General features: G+C 34.8%; 1 protein-coding gene across 1 annotated transcript; it reads left to right on the top strand.

Annotated features, from left to right (window-relative positions):
• The first annotated feature begins 5,023 nt into the window (after positions 1 to 5,023).
• Positions 5,024 to 13,978, top strand: LOC124912631 (protein transport protein Sec24-like At3g07100). Its single transcript, XM_047453274.1, has 14 exons — positions 5,024 to 5,374; positions 6,549 to 7,601; positions 7,673 to 7,811; positions 8,848 to 9,038; positions 9,472 to 9,579; positions 9,671 to 9,874; positions 10,012 to 10,243; positions 11,135 to 11,284; positions 11,362 to 11,518; positions 11,617 to 11,744; positions 11,935 to 12,257; positions 12,341 to 12,523; positions 13,111 to 13,358; positions 13,441 to 13,978. The coding sequence occupies exons 2-13, from the start codon at positions 6,597 to 6,599 to the stop codon at positions 13,333 to 13,335; spliced, it is 3,045 nt and encodes a 1,014-aa protein (XP_047309230.1). The 5' UTR covers positions 5,024 to 5,374; positions 6,549 to 6,596; the 3' UTR covers positions 13,336 to 13,358; positions 13,441 to 13,978.
• The last annotated feature ends 1,184 nt before the right edge of the window (positions 13,979 to 15,162 follow it).

Genomic DNA, 15,162 nt, shown 5'->3' with positions numbered 1-15,162 from the left:
CAAGAAAAAAACGTCCATTTATAATATTTTAAACACCACTTAAAATGTCTTGAGAAATCTAAGAATATTATATTATTCTATTTATTCAATCTCAAAAAAAAACTGTTGAGAAGTTTGAAAAATTATTGAAAAATTATATTGAGGCTTTCGTGACTTTTCTAACAGCAGTTTTTTTTTTTTTTTTTTTTTTTCAGATTTGAGGTGGTGTTTTGTTTTATTGGGTATAATATTTTATTTAATTGAATCAGATTTGTTTTGAATTTTGTAATCCAAATATGTAAACACTAAAAATTTATTTACCTAATTTATAAAATTAAAATAATTATTTTAATTTATTTTTAAATAAATAAAATCAAAATAATTAATCTCAATGTCAAAATCTAATTTAAACAATTAATTAGACTAATTATCTTGATAATTAAAACCTAATAAATTAAGAAAAATAGCCAAAATAAATAAATAAAATTATTTGGAAGAGATGTTTTACTCATTTTATCTTAAAATAATTTTAGAAAAAATTAGGCATTAAAATAAATAATTTAGAAAGAAATTTGGTACCCATTTCATTCCCAAAATTATTTATTTAACCCAAAAATATACACACAAAAATTACAAAATATTTGTCATATTTATTTTAATATTTTTGTATTTTAAAATATCAAAATTAAAACCAAAAGGTGAAGAAAAATCAATTTTAATCAAACCCTTAAAGTTTTAAAATAAAAATAAATTTGTAATCAGGTGTAGCCGAAATACAGATTTATTACTACAATCGGAACCACGTCCATCGGATAGGCGTTGGAATCTCATCAACTACCCAGACGCGCCCGCATAGCCCGCTGCAGCTAAAGGAGCGCACATATGCTAAGCAGGTGATCAACTAACGCGAACGTTAGCTCCGTCAACCAGAACACAACGGAACGACCAAAACGTTGACGAAATGCCAATGGACTGCTTCGCGTCGGCGTTCTTTCCCGAAACGTCGTTGTTTTGTCCTCCGATATTCGTCTCCATCACGACGTTGGATGGATAACCATCAGCAGCCATCTTTGATTTTTCAAATATGGAATTTCGTCGTTTCTGAACTAATTGATTTCGTTCAAAAGGTGAAATGATCACTCTACCACGGTGATAATTTCCTCTACATATAGGATCATAATCATGACCTATATCAACAAGTTGGATGAAGAACAACCAAAATGTCATTATTGGCTTTTGGCTGATTCGATCAATTTGAAGCCTTAACCAACTTCAGGAGGCTATAAATAGTCTCCCTAAATAATTCTGAAACCAAGAGATAACATCTCAAGCCTCAAATCATAAAAAATCAAAACTTCGCCATTGAAGCTCAAAGCTTTGGATTTTTCGAAATTTCTGTGTAAAACTCTAAATCTTGGATTCAGTCATCCCAAAAGCTTCTATAAGGTCTAAGGAGTGTTTTCAATCCTTGGTAGGCTTTCAATTATCCTTAATTCACTTCCAATTTGAAATTGAAATTTGTGTATTTCAGTTTAATAAGTTTGTATATTGTCTGATTGTTGAATTTTAGGATTGGAAATCGATCAACCTTAAACAAAAAAACTCAAATTTTAATTTTAAAAATCCAAAAATCGAGTTTGTTATTTTTGGGATAATCCTTAAGACAACAGCTCAAAAAGTTTCCCAATATGCTTCTAATGATATTGGACAACTATTTGGATCATGTTTGATCCATCCCGATCATGTTTGATCAAAATCAAAAATTTCAAAATAAATGAAAATTTTAAGTTCTTGAATCGGTCCTAATGAACAGTTAGTATTTATGTTTTGGTGTCAATCAAGTATATAAAGAAGCTATTGGTTAGCTCTTTACACTTCAAAACAGTTTTAAAACTAAAAACCCGATTTTTAGCTAAAAACTGTTTTGAACAAATTGATCATCACCCAGGTCAATTGATAAATTGGAATGATGTTTTAAATATTCCTGGGAGCATTGTGAAGCTACTCGGGCTCTTGGATTAAAGGATCCAAGCCTCCATCAAAATTATAAAACCTAAAATTTTGATGTTCTTGAGGACCTAAACGTCCGACTGAGAAATCTAACTTATGACCGAGATGTCCGACTGATGTTCTTCATCGATGGCCTAGAGGTCCGACCGATATTTTTCATCTAGGACCAAAAGGTCCAACCGAGTATTTTTATATCCGACCGAGAAGTCAAACCTATGATCGAGGAGTCTAACACCCTACTGAGAACTCCTACACCTAGGACCGATGACTTCCACCCAGGACCGAGAGGTCCGATCGAGAAGTCAAACCTAAGACTAAGGAATCTCGCATCCAACCGAGACTCCTGAACCCATGATCGATGTCTTCCACCCATGATTGAGGCGCCCGACCAAGAATTCTGGCACCCAACCGAGAATTCTAGCTTAGGGACAAGAAGCCTTAACACCCCGACTGAGGGACTCCCGCACCCCGACTAAGGATCCCGAACTCAGACTAAGAGGTCTCTGACCTAGGACCGAAGGCTCTTAGCCCTCAACCGATAAAATGAACTTATGACCTAGGACACTGGTCATAAGGCTTGTTTGATTCTCATTTTAAAACTTCAAAATTATTTTTGTAATTTTGGAGCTCTGAATCATTTTCTAAAAATCCCGAAAATTAGAAAATGATTTCAAAATATTTTTTTGGATATTTCCACAAAAGTTAATTTTGACAAAGACTTATTTATGATTTATTTTAAAACCCTAATGTCTTTTAAACTAATGTTCTTTATGTATTTTCCTCCCTAGTCAAAGTCATCCGCAACATGTACCAACATTTAAATAATTGTTGTTACAATTCTTTAAATAACGCTAAGACAACAGCTCAAAAAGTTTTCCAACATGTTTCTAATGATATTGGACAACTATTTGGATCATGTTTGATCCATCCCGATCATGTTTGATCAAAATCAAAAATTTCAAAATAAATGAAATTTTTAAGTTCTTGAATCGATCATAATGAACAGTCAGTATTTATGTTTTGGTATCAATCAAGTATATGAAGTATATAAAGAATCTATTGGTTAGCTCTTTACACTTTAAAACAGTTTTAAAACTAAAAACCCGATTTTTGGCTAAAAATTGTTTTGAACAAATTGATCATCACCCATGTCGATTGATAAATTGGAATGATGTTTTAAATGTTCTTGGGAGCATTGTGAAACTATTCGGTCTCTTGGATTAAAGAATTCAAGCCTCCATCAAAATTATAAATCCTAAAATTTTGATGTTCTTGAGGACCTAAACGTCCGATTGAGAAATCTAACTTATGACCGAGATGTTCGACTGATGTTCTTCATCGATGGCCTAGAGGTCCGACCGATATTTTTCATCTAGGACCAAGAGGTCCAACCGAGGATTTTATATTCGACCGAGAAGTCAAACTAGGATCGAGAAGTCTAGAACCTGACTAAGAACTCCTACACCTAGGACCGATGACTTCCACCCAGGACCGGGAGGTCCGATCGAGAAGTTAGACCTAGGACTGAGGAATCCCGCACCCAACGGAGAACTCCTAAACCTAGGACTGATGTCTTCCACCCATGACTGAGGCGCCCGACCAAGAATTCTGGCACCCGACCAAGAATTCTAGCTGAGGACCAAGAGGCCTTAGCACCCCGACCAAGGGACTCCCGCACCCCGACTAAGGATCCCGAACTCGGACCGAGAGGTCTCCAACCTAGGACCGAAGGCTCTTAGTCCTCGACCGATAAAATGAACCTATGACCTAGGACGCCGGTCATAAGGCTTGTTTGGTTCCCATTTTAAAACATCAAAATTATTTTTGTAATTTTGGAGCCCTAAATCATTTTCTAAAAATCCCGAAAAATTAGAAAATGATTTCAAAATATTTTCTGGGATATTTCCACAAAAGTATATTTTGACAAAGGCTTATTTATGATTTATTTTTAAACCCTAATATCTTTTAAACTGATGTTCTTCATGTATTTTCCTCCCTAGTCAAAGTCATCCGAAACATGTATCAACATTTAAATAATTGTTGTTACAATTTTTTAAATAACGCTAAAACTTATGCATGCCTAGGACTGGAAGAATAATCGGTTAAAACAAAACGTTATATAACAAATTTTCAAAAGTCAAATTTATAAGTAAAGGTCGTTTTAAAAACGGTTACGGAGGATGAAGTGCGAAAGTTCTTTACCAAGTATCACCAAATTACGAACTAAAAAAAAACTATGGCTAATACGTTTGTACATGAATGCCTTTTTTTTTATTGATTTTCAAAAATCAATTGACGACTCTGTTTCAAATAAACAATATTTTAAATTAATTTAAACAAAGATTTCTAAAAATCAAATTGTAATTTGATTACCCCAAATCTCCGGATTATTCAAATTTAAAACCAAATTAATTATTTTTAATTAACTTCAAAAAGTTGTTAGAAATTATTTAAAATCATTTAAAATAATATTTTATTTTTAAAAAATTCATGACACGCAAACTGAAGTTGAAATTCTCAAACCTCGAACTTGCCGCGTAACCAAATAATTTTTCCGGAGTTACAAAATAATACTCTCAATTTTTTGTGGGTCCTCTATTGCTTATGTCTTATACCATTCAATCGTGTTGGTGATTATTTCTCAAATTCGTGTTCATCTCTTTCCTTGTAGCAAATTAGATGTATTATCGGATCTGAAGTTATCTTTTATTTTTCTAATAATTTTTTTTTTGAAATTTGTCTTTAACCTAGATGCCTTAACTCACTCATGGTTTTTTGTAAGACCACTTAATTGATTTGTTCGGCTTACCCTTCTTAATCGTCTTTGCATTCTTGAATGAATTTTATTCTAATTCTAAATTTAATTTTAACTTTGACATATTATATGTTTTAAAATGAAAAATAACAAATTTCTTTTAATAAAATAGTAAATAAGAGAGAAAAGTAAAGAGAGAAGACCGATTTGATCCGTCCGATCTGATGAGTTGTCTTGTGATATAGATGGATGTCGTTGAGCCCGTGTCTTCATGACCTGAGATCTTGATCCGGGCTAGCCTTCGGTGGTTTTGAGAGAGGACGGAAGGACCAAAGTCTCTAAACTGCTCTTCATTTCCTCATTCTTTCCAAATCTGAACACTTGGGTCGCGATCTCTGCAGCTGAATCTCGCTGCTCTTAATCGATATACTACTTCTCTTCAACCTCCTACAATTCAACTCTCTCTCTCTCTCTCTCTCTCTGCTACTCCGTCTCTCTTACTTGCAGCTTAATCGTCTCTAGAGAACATAGATACTCTTTCATTTTACGGATCGATCGCTCCGCTGAGTGCACCTCGAAGTATATCGCATCGGGGTTCAGCGGCAGCTGTTGCGCGATTTTGATCTTGTGGTGAGTTTTTTGTTTTATTATACACAAGAAGATTTGATCTATGTCGTCAAGATTGTGTCTTTGGATAGCAAATTGGTTTTGTTTTTTTAAGTGTTTTATACCATCAATTTCTGGTTGAAAATTCAACGGTTACTGTAGTAAGATCATCATGCCTCTTGTTATGTAGATGTAATTGGTATACATGAAGCAATAACTTGACTATGCTTGATTCTCTCAATTTTGTTGTGATGATTTTGATCTATGCAGTCAGAGAGGAAATCCTTTAGACAATTCTGGCTATAGTTGCTTAGTAAAATTTGTACAAATTGATTGTATAAAGTGAGAGACTTTGACCATTTGGTAAACTTCACTGGAACCATGTTTTTCTGGGAGTTGTTTGACATATTTCGGGTCTAGCAATGCTCCAGTTTTGCTATATGTGAGGCATCTGACCTATGGTTCATTCATAAAGAAAATTGACTGCTCTCTTAGGAAAGACCAAATGCATATAAAGGTAGTTCAAAACATCCCAAAGTTTTTTGTAGACTTTGCAATGAACAAAGAGGTTAATTACTAGTTCTTTATCACTATTGTGAAATGTTTATATGTGAGGCTATTGGGCTATAGTTACATTTTTAGGTACCTTTTGGGTTTGGGTTGTGGTGGCCATGTTGCATTTTTCCTAAGGTACATATAGTCAATATTCTGACATGCATAGAGGATCTGCATGTCCAGGCATTAGTGTATCCACTATAAACATGCCTTTTAAGTAATCTTATTTTAAGGTTTGAAACCTGATATTTGTCACTAAGGTTTCCAAGATTAGGAACCATATTTTGGTATCAAGGCTATCAAAATCATAAGAAATCCTTTGTTGGAGCAACCATGTTACACGTTTTTAAAGTTTTTTTTCTCATTTCAATGTGCAGCTTTGATTTCTTTATTTGTTTTTGACATAATAAATCAATGTTCACATGGAATAATGTTGCAAACTCATTTAATTGGTTCTCCACATTGTAGCATCTTTGATGTATCGTTTTTGTTACTGTGCCGTATAAATCTTTCCAATAATATAACCTGATATGCTTTTCCTTTATGTCAATCTTATATTTCTATCAGTGGATCTGCATTTTAAGTATTTGTACGAAGACATAATACATATCTTGATATAATTCTTAATCGCATGATCTAACAGGAGATTTTCATGGAAGAATAGACCTCACAAAGAGATCAATTGTGAAGTATGGAGTCTACGGGAGCCGAAAATCCTAACCGTGTTAACTTCTCACAAAGACCTGTCCCTCCAGGCATGAGACCTTTTACCCCTTCTAGTCCAATGGTTGGATCAGAGCCCCCGGTGAGCAATCCTCTTGCACATACTATTCCCCAAACTTTCATGCCCCCGTTATCTTCTGGACCTGCTGCTTCTCAAGCTGCACCACCAGGTGGTATGTATCCATACACATCGATGCCTCCTATGTCCTCAGTACCATATGGAAATCCAAGGCCTGCAGGAACCCCATTTCAGCGGTTTCCAACTCCACAATTTCCTCCAATTGCTCAAGCATCTCAAGCAAGTACTCTGCCTACACCTACACCCAGTTCTTTTCATCCTCAGCCTCAGGCACCATTTGTATCCATGGGTTCTCCACCACAAAACATAAATCATGCACCATCTTTCGCAAACATTCCTCCACCTTCAAGTTCGCCTTTTTCAGGTCCTTGGACAACATCACAACCAGCACGACCATCCTTTTCTGGATACCCCTCCAAGGAACCTAATATGGTTGCACCTACTCCTCCTGTACAAACTACTCCTTTTAATCAAGGAGGCTTTATACCCAACCGTCCACCTGTAACTTCTGCTCCTTTTCCTTCATATCAAGGAAGCCATATGGGTCCTCCACCAATTGCTGCTTCATCAGGGCCCTACTCAAGGGACCAAATGCATCATCAATCATATGGTCCTCCTTCAGGAACTCTTCAGGGCTTACTAGAGGATTTCAACTCTCTTACAATTGGCTCAGTTCCTGGATCACTTGATCCAGGCCTTGATACTAAGTCACTGCCCAGGCCTTTGGATGGTGACGTGGAACCAAAGGCATTTGCCGAGATGTATCCCATGAATTGCCATTCTCGATATCTAAGACTTTCAACCAATTGTCTACCAACTTCCCAATCCCTGGTATCTAGATGGCATTTACCTCTTGGAGCAGTTGTCTGTCCACTTGCTGAAGCTCCTGTTGGGGTGAGTATTTTGTTTTCCATTTGGAATATGCATTTTGTGATCGTCTCCTGAAATTTTTTTCCTCACTTCAGGAGGAGGTTCCCATACAAAACTATGTATCAACTGGAATTATTAGATGCAGAAAATGTCGTACTTATGTGAATCCGTATGTGACATTCACTGATAGTGGAAGAAAGTGGCGATGCAACATATGCGCTCTGCTGAATGATGGTAATCAGTGGTGTATACTTAAATAATTGGGTTGCTAATTGCATCAGTTAACATGTTCTTTACCTTACCGACTTCATATGTGTATTCTATTCCCTTGAATGTGAGCCCATAATTATTTGACTCATCATACAATACCCATAGGGCCTTGTTTGATCCAGGGTTATTTGGGTAAAAGGTATTAACGGTATAAATATGTAATGAATTATTATTTTTTTATTTTAAATAATAGAGGGTATTTTCAATTAATAATTTGAATGATGTGATTGATGAATAGATAACTGATTGGATAGTGGGTTTTTGAAATTAATCTCAAATAACCCACATCAAACAAGGCCTACTTTGACTGATCATGACATTTAGAGCTATAAGCAAAGTTACAAGGATATCTAACTTCTTGTTCAATTGATTTAAACTGTCTCTATTTTGTAGTACAATGTTCAGATTATGTTCATGTTTCGAGGAGAAAAATGTCTGATTCATTAACATGGGAGAACTCCCATCACTAATAAATATATGTGCTCACTTTTAGTCAAAAGGTTATCGCATTTTTTTAACAGTGTGAACTTAAATTGTAAAGGTGTAAGTATTGTTTTCTCCTAGGCCTTGTTTGATGAACCTTATCTCATTGTCAAACACTTCATGAATCAAATTAATTCAAATCCTTAACCAAAATATAAAATTACCCTTACATTATTTTCTATATCATTTTTTATATTAAATACAAAGATATTTTTAGTCATTTAACCCAAATAATCCACATTTTCATCAAACAAGATTTTTCCTAATACCAAATCAGATTCTTTAGACATATTGATTTCACTATATGCTTTATTTTTTAGTATCTTATGGCCCTTTTATAGTTTTGATAGTTTTCAATTAGATTAGGACCATGAATTTTTTGTCACCCCAAAGTCTTATGATGAGCATGGACCATAGTTGCCATGCTTCTTGGATATCTCTCAATTGTACTTCTATACAAATAGCATTACCACATGCTGTTGACATGTGTAAACTGATATCTTTTTATCATATCCAGTCCCAGGTGAGTATTTTGCTCAGTTAGATGCTAGCGGAAGGAGGATCGATTTAAATGAAAGGCCCGAGCTAACTAAGGGTAGTGTGGAGTTTGTGGCTCCAACTGAGTACATGGTGCGACCTCCAATGCCACCAGTATACTTCTTCTTGATTGATGTATCAATTTCTGCTGTGCAAAGTGGGATGCTTGAGGTATGCACTCTCTCAGCAATCATCTTACATCTGTAGAATTGCTGTGCATCGATCCGATTTCTCAGTTTAGATCTCTCACTATGAATATATATGTCTGATTGTCTCATTTATGCATCTTAGGCCTTGTTTAATCCAAGTAACCCCTTTTCTCGTCATCAATCACTTCATCATTAAATCATCAACTAAAATAGTAAAAACCCTTATTTTATTTTTTTATAACATTCTAAAGTATTAAATACAAAGGATATTTTAGTTGTGTAACTCAAATAATCCATTTTTCGTCAAATAAGTTTTTTTCCCCAAAAGAATCTGATTATGTAATTAAAAAAACTACATCAAATGTGCTCTTACTCGTTCTTATGAAGAAAAGGTTATATCTTAAGATATGGTATAACTTGATTTTTTTTATCTTTATTTTCAAAAAATTTTGCAGGTTGTGGCTGAAACTATTAAGTCTTGTTTGGATAATTTCCCCGGTTCTTCTAGAACACAAATTGGGTTCATAACATTTGACAGCACTATACATTTCTACAACATGAAGGTGACGAATTTAATCTTTCTTTCAACTAATGGAGTTTCTCAATTCATTTAGACTTGTTGCTAATAAATTTTTGTTTTGGTTGTTGTCTCAGTCAAGCTTGACACAGCCCCAAATGCTGGCAGTTTCTGATCTTGATGACATATTTGTTCCATTGCCGGATGATCTTCTTGTAAACTTGTCTGAGTCAAGAGCAGTACTCGATGCTTTTCTAGATAGCTTACCCTCTATGTTTCAGAATAATTATAATGTGGAGTCTGCTTTTGGCCCTGCTCTTAAATCCGCTTTTATGGTTATGGTATGCTGATAGAACTTTTTTGATTTATTTATTTTGTAAATTTTAGATCGTTGCAATTATCCAAGTGGTTGCAGAATGTTGTCAGTTATTTTTCCTTGTCTACAAACTTGGTCTTATTTTGATCTCTCGTTTTACAGAGCCGATTAGGTGGTAAATTGTTGATATTCCAAAGCACTCTTCCATCACTTGGTGTTGGCCGTTTAAGATTGCGTGGAGATGATGTACGTGTTTACGGGACAGACAAGGAGCATTCGTTGAGAATATCAGAAGATCCTTTCTATAAACAGATGGCTGCGGATTGTACCAAGTACCAGATAGCTATTAATGTATATGCTATGAGTGATAAGTACACCGATATTGCCTCTTTAGGTATGGTTACGAGTTCTTCAACATATGTTCACTCGAGCCCAAACATGAATTTTGGCTCATCTTTTTTTCCCTTAGTTGATTATTGAACGAATTCAAGATTAAAATTCTACAATAAACAATCTTAATATGGTAGAAAGTAAGTCTAGAATATTGGTACCCACCTTGGATAGCTAGTGGCAAGAGTCTTGGACTAAGGAACTTACTACCCTCATGTCTCATTGAAAGCACCATATTGAAATGGGAGGTCATTATGGTAGGTTGTTGTGCTAGCTTTACCCACGGATTTGTCAAGGTGGGTGAAAAGTTGACTCAGAGATCCTGATTACAAATTAAAAAAAAAGTATTGGGTGCAAAATTTTCACTACCACAGATATCATGCCTGTGGCGGTGGTCAAGTCATATTTTGTGTGAGACTACAAGTGATAATTAAGTTTATTTGACCATTGTTATTTAAAACCACTTAATTATTTAGATTAACTCAAATTATTTAAAATAAAAAGTTAAAGTCTAGCTTGCTTTGATAAGCTATGGAGGAATTAACTGTAATATAGTATGAGTTCCCAAAACACAACTTTAACCCTTGGAAAATAATCAAACTATGTCACTATAAGGGTTAAATAGTTTTTAATGATTTTTCCATATTAACTCCACATTTTTCAAATAAATTTACATATTAGTTCATTTAACAATTCATCACTTATTTTTCACACTTAGCTCATTTAACACTTAAAACTTAGCATCAGCATTAACAATTAATTTTCAGTTTTATCAATCAAACCCAAATCGTTTTCTTACATCAATGTTTCCTTCTTGAGTTATTTGTTGCTTTCATCAAGCTTCCCATCTATTGAAGATCACTAAGAGCATTATATTATTTCTTTTGGTGTTTAGGAACCTTGGCTAAGTATACTGGTGGTCAAGTATATTACTATCCAGGTTTCCAATCAGCCATTCATAAGGAGAAATTGAAGCATGAGTTGGCCAGAGATCTTACAAGAGAAACTGCATGGGAAGCTGTCATGCGCATAAGATGTGGAAAAGGTTAGTAGTCTGTTTGATATGTTTGGTCAATTTTTGAGAAATTTGATATACTCTATGCTAATTGTTTTTTGTGGCAGGCGTTAGGTTCACATCTTATCATGGAAATTTTATGCTAAGATCAACTGATTTATTAGCACTTCCGGCTGTAGACTGTGATAAAGCTTATGCAGTTCAACTTTCCCTCGAGGAGGCATTGTTAACTACTCAAACAGTATATTTCCAAATCGCATTGCTGTATCCTATCTTTTGTGTGTAGAAATTTATTATAATATTTAGTAGTGTATCCTATCTTTTGTGTAAGCAAATGGATTTTTCTTTAACAAATCAAAAAGATATACTTCATCGAGTGGTGAAAGAAGGATCAGAGTGCATACGGCGGCGGCACCTGTTGTTTCGGATCTAGGAGAGATGTATCGTCAGGCAGATACGGGCGCTATTGTTTCTATATTTTGTCGGTTAGGTAAAAGTCAACCATCTCCCTCTGTTCATTTCTTTTTCAAAAAAAAACAGAATTATTTCAGAGTTTTGCGTCTGAAATAATTTGCTTACATTTTCTAAAAGCATGTCCTTAGTACAACCACAACGACAATCTGTTCATTTCTTGTACTATATATCGTAACTAATTTTTCTTTTTATTGAGTAATCTGCAGCAATAGAGAAAACATTATCCTATAAATTGGAGGAGGCTCGAAACTCCGTTCAACAAAGGATAGTCAAAGCACTGAAAGAGTACAGAAGTCTCTATTCAGTTCAGCATCGATTGGGAGGCAGGATGATATACCCGGAATCACTAAGATTCTTGTTGATATACGGTTTGGCATTGTGCAAGTCAATACCTCTTCGTGGAGGGTATGCCGATGCCCAACTGGATGAACGATGTGCAGCAGGACATACCATGATGACTTCACCAGTTACGAGTTTGTTAAAGATTCTTTACCCAGATTTGATTCGAATTGATGAATATCTTGTGAAGGTACTAAAAACCCTGAATTTCCTTTCTCCATTTATGTATATTTGTCCTGTTAAGAGCTTTTCAGTTGCATTTTTTATTTGCAGTCATCTCCTCATGAGGTGAATTTCAACTTTTCAAGGCTACCACTTACGGCTGATAGCTTGGACTCGAGAGGGGTTTATATATATGATGATGGTTGTCGTTTCATTTTGTGGTTTGGAAGAATGGTTTCGCCCGACATAGCTATGAACTTACTTGGAGATGACTTCGCCACCGACCTTTCTAAGGTATCTATATTTTTTCTATGGATGTATTAATAATTTTTTTAGAGGGTGAAACGCATCAATAGGGATCGAACCCTCGAATTTCGCTTAAGAAGTCACTTTAACCACTGAGTTACACTACATTGGCCGGATGTATTAATAATTTACTTTTAATGAATGAAAATTTCATTAAAACTTTGGTCAACGCGAAAGTCGCATTGTCTATTGAAAAAAAACAATGTACAAGTCATGTGGTCATGAATTCATGAAAATACATCAAAAGGTTTGATGAAACTCGCTTTTAACAGAAGCTCTCACGATGTCTCTTATAACGTCATAGTTGACAGAGAAAAAAATAGTTTATACTTTCTTTCCGATTGCGTAATCTCCTTTTTCTTTGATCTAATTTTATCCTTTTTGTTCTGTATTAGTTGATCGTATTAATATTTTGAAAACCAGTTGCTGACATTTGGACTTCTGAAGGCATTACTGTCTAGTTATGATGCTTGGGGCTTATCTATACTTTCTTGATTCAAAGAAAATATTTTGAAATATTATGAAATAAGTTTTAAAATTTACTAAGCATTTTTTTTATGCTAATGGTAAAACAGGTTGCCATTCATGAGCGTGATAATCCGATGTCGAAGAAGCTAACAAAGATACTTGAGAAGTTAAGGGGCTCTGACAATTCATACTACCAGCTATGTCATCTCGTGAGGCAAGGGGAACAACCCCGAGAAAGTTTCCTTCTCCTCTCGAACTTGGTTGAGGATCAAGTCAGCGGTATGAATAGCTATGCTGATTGGATTATGCAAATACAACGACAACTGCAGTAAAAGAAATGTTATTGTTAAAAAAGGTAAGATTTTAGCCTTTTTTTAAGGAAGGTTAGTTTGGTAGCACACTTTATATGTTATTCATTTCTCTTGTCTTGTTTTTAGGCAATATTAGATGGCTCAAACCGAACTGGGATTATGACTTTGGAGCATTGTGTTGGGACAAGTACAAGAAAAATGCACGATACAGGATGAATTCAGAGATTTTATTTTTTTGTGGAGATGTTTCTAAAATGGCTGACTTTTGAAGTGAAATTGGGTAAACAGTTCTGAGAGGGTGATTTGGTTTTGTTTTTGCTACTTCCAGGTGATATTTATTTATTCCTTTGAAGAAATAAAGATGCAGCTGATCCTCCCCTTAAAACACCTGGATGTTGAAGTTGTTCTGAGACTCGAATTTGTAGAATAGATTTCGGGAGATGGATTTAGTCAAGTTTTGCGTCTCATTTGAAACAATCTTTTGTTGTTGTCTTTGCAATTGAAAGGATTTTTTTTTTTTTTTTGGCTTTTCTTGTTTGATTTGGTGGTATGATTGGATCTAAGTGTGTTTCATAAACTTGATCATAGATCATCAGTTAGAACTTCTTTTGGAGGTTGTTTCCAAATAACTATTTTTTCATAGTAAACATCTATGAAGTTTTCACTAATTTTCTAATTTTTTTTCTTTCTAAATTCATTGTTTTTTGTCATTCTAATTCATTTCACATAAATTTGACCTCAAAATAGTGCATTTATTGCTTTGAAGATTGAACACATTTATTCATTCGATATCATCATCGAGAATTCATGTTTGAAAATATTCGGTAGAAAATCTTACATAATTAACTACGAAAACAAACACTTCCCTATTTTCAAAACGAAATTATTATTCTGATTCCCAATCAGCAACTTTGGTATAACTTCCCTTATGATCATATTGAAGAAACAACCCATCATCTTTTGCCTTCCATAATAGGCTGAACTTGTTGGCATCCCTCTTGGGGTCAAACGAGGTGATGCCGCTAAACATCGGTCCCCGTGTTAGCGTGCATGTGTACTCGCGATGAACATCGGTCACCACCCATTTGAATGTTTCTCCGACCTTGATGGACCTATTGACTGTGATCTCGGGGCCCTTAGTGATCCTGCAGTACAGGCTCACTGACTCCTTATTTGACACATCGTTGATAATGCTAACCGTAGGAGATAAGGCAGCCCCGAGAGTCGTGAGGGAGAGGAGAACGACGAGACAAAGAGAGGACATCTTGGCAAATAAATGTACATTATGTACTTAGCATTGGCAAGTATAAATAGGCATGTTGAAGAATTGAGAGATTGTTACTTCTTTGTTTGAACAGGGATAATTATAAAACAAAGATTTCATTAATTTGTAGATCATATCTTCTTTTACAAGTTTAATTTCTTTAGGTAATTTTCCTACTAGAATATTGATGTATTCGGATTTGATGGATATGTTAAAGTTAGGGAAAGTGTCAAATATTAATTTATTTGTATGTTTTGTGATATTTTTTAAGATGGCTAGAATCATTCAAATCAGGGAGTCCTTATTTCACTTGAACTATTATGGATTGGAATGAAGTAATCCTTCCTGTGACTTTAAAGAACTAATTACCTGCATTTTAAGTGGCTGTTTTTTTTTTAGTTAATTTTTGTTTTTTTAAGAATATTGTGGATTAATTTATGTGATCCCACCAAGGTAGCACAGTGTTAAGAGTCGGCTTAAGAGATTAAAAAGTTACGAGTTCGATTTCAACTGAAAGCGCTTTGAGTTAAAGCGGAGGCGGTGGATGTCAAGTTCTTAGTCAAAAAAATAAAAAATAAATAACT

Source organism: Impatiens glandulifera, chromosome 8 (genome assembly GCF_907164915.1).
Source record: "Impatiens glandulifera chromosome 8, dImpGla2.1, whole genome shotgun sequence".
NCBI classification, from domain to species: domain Eukaryota; kingdom Viridiplantae; phylum Streptophyta; class Magnoliopsida; order Ericales; family Balsaminaceae; genus Impatiens; species Impatiens glandulifera.
Note: the sequence above shows the minus strand (reverse complement) of the source record. Positions and strands in the feature narration are given on the sequence as shown.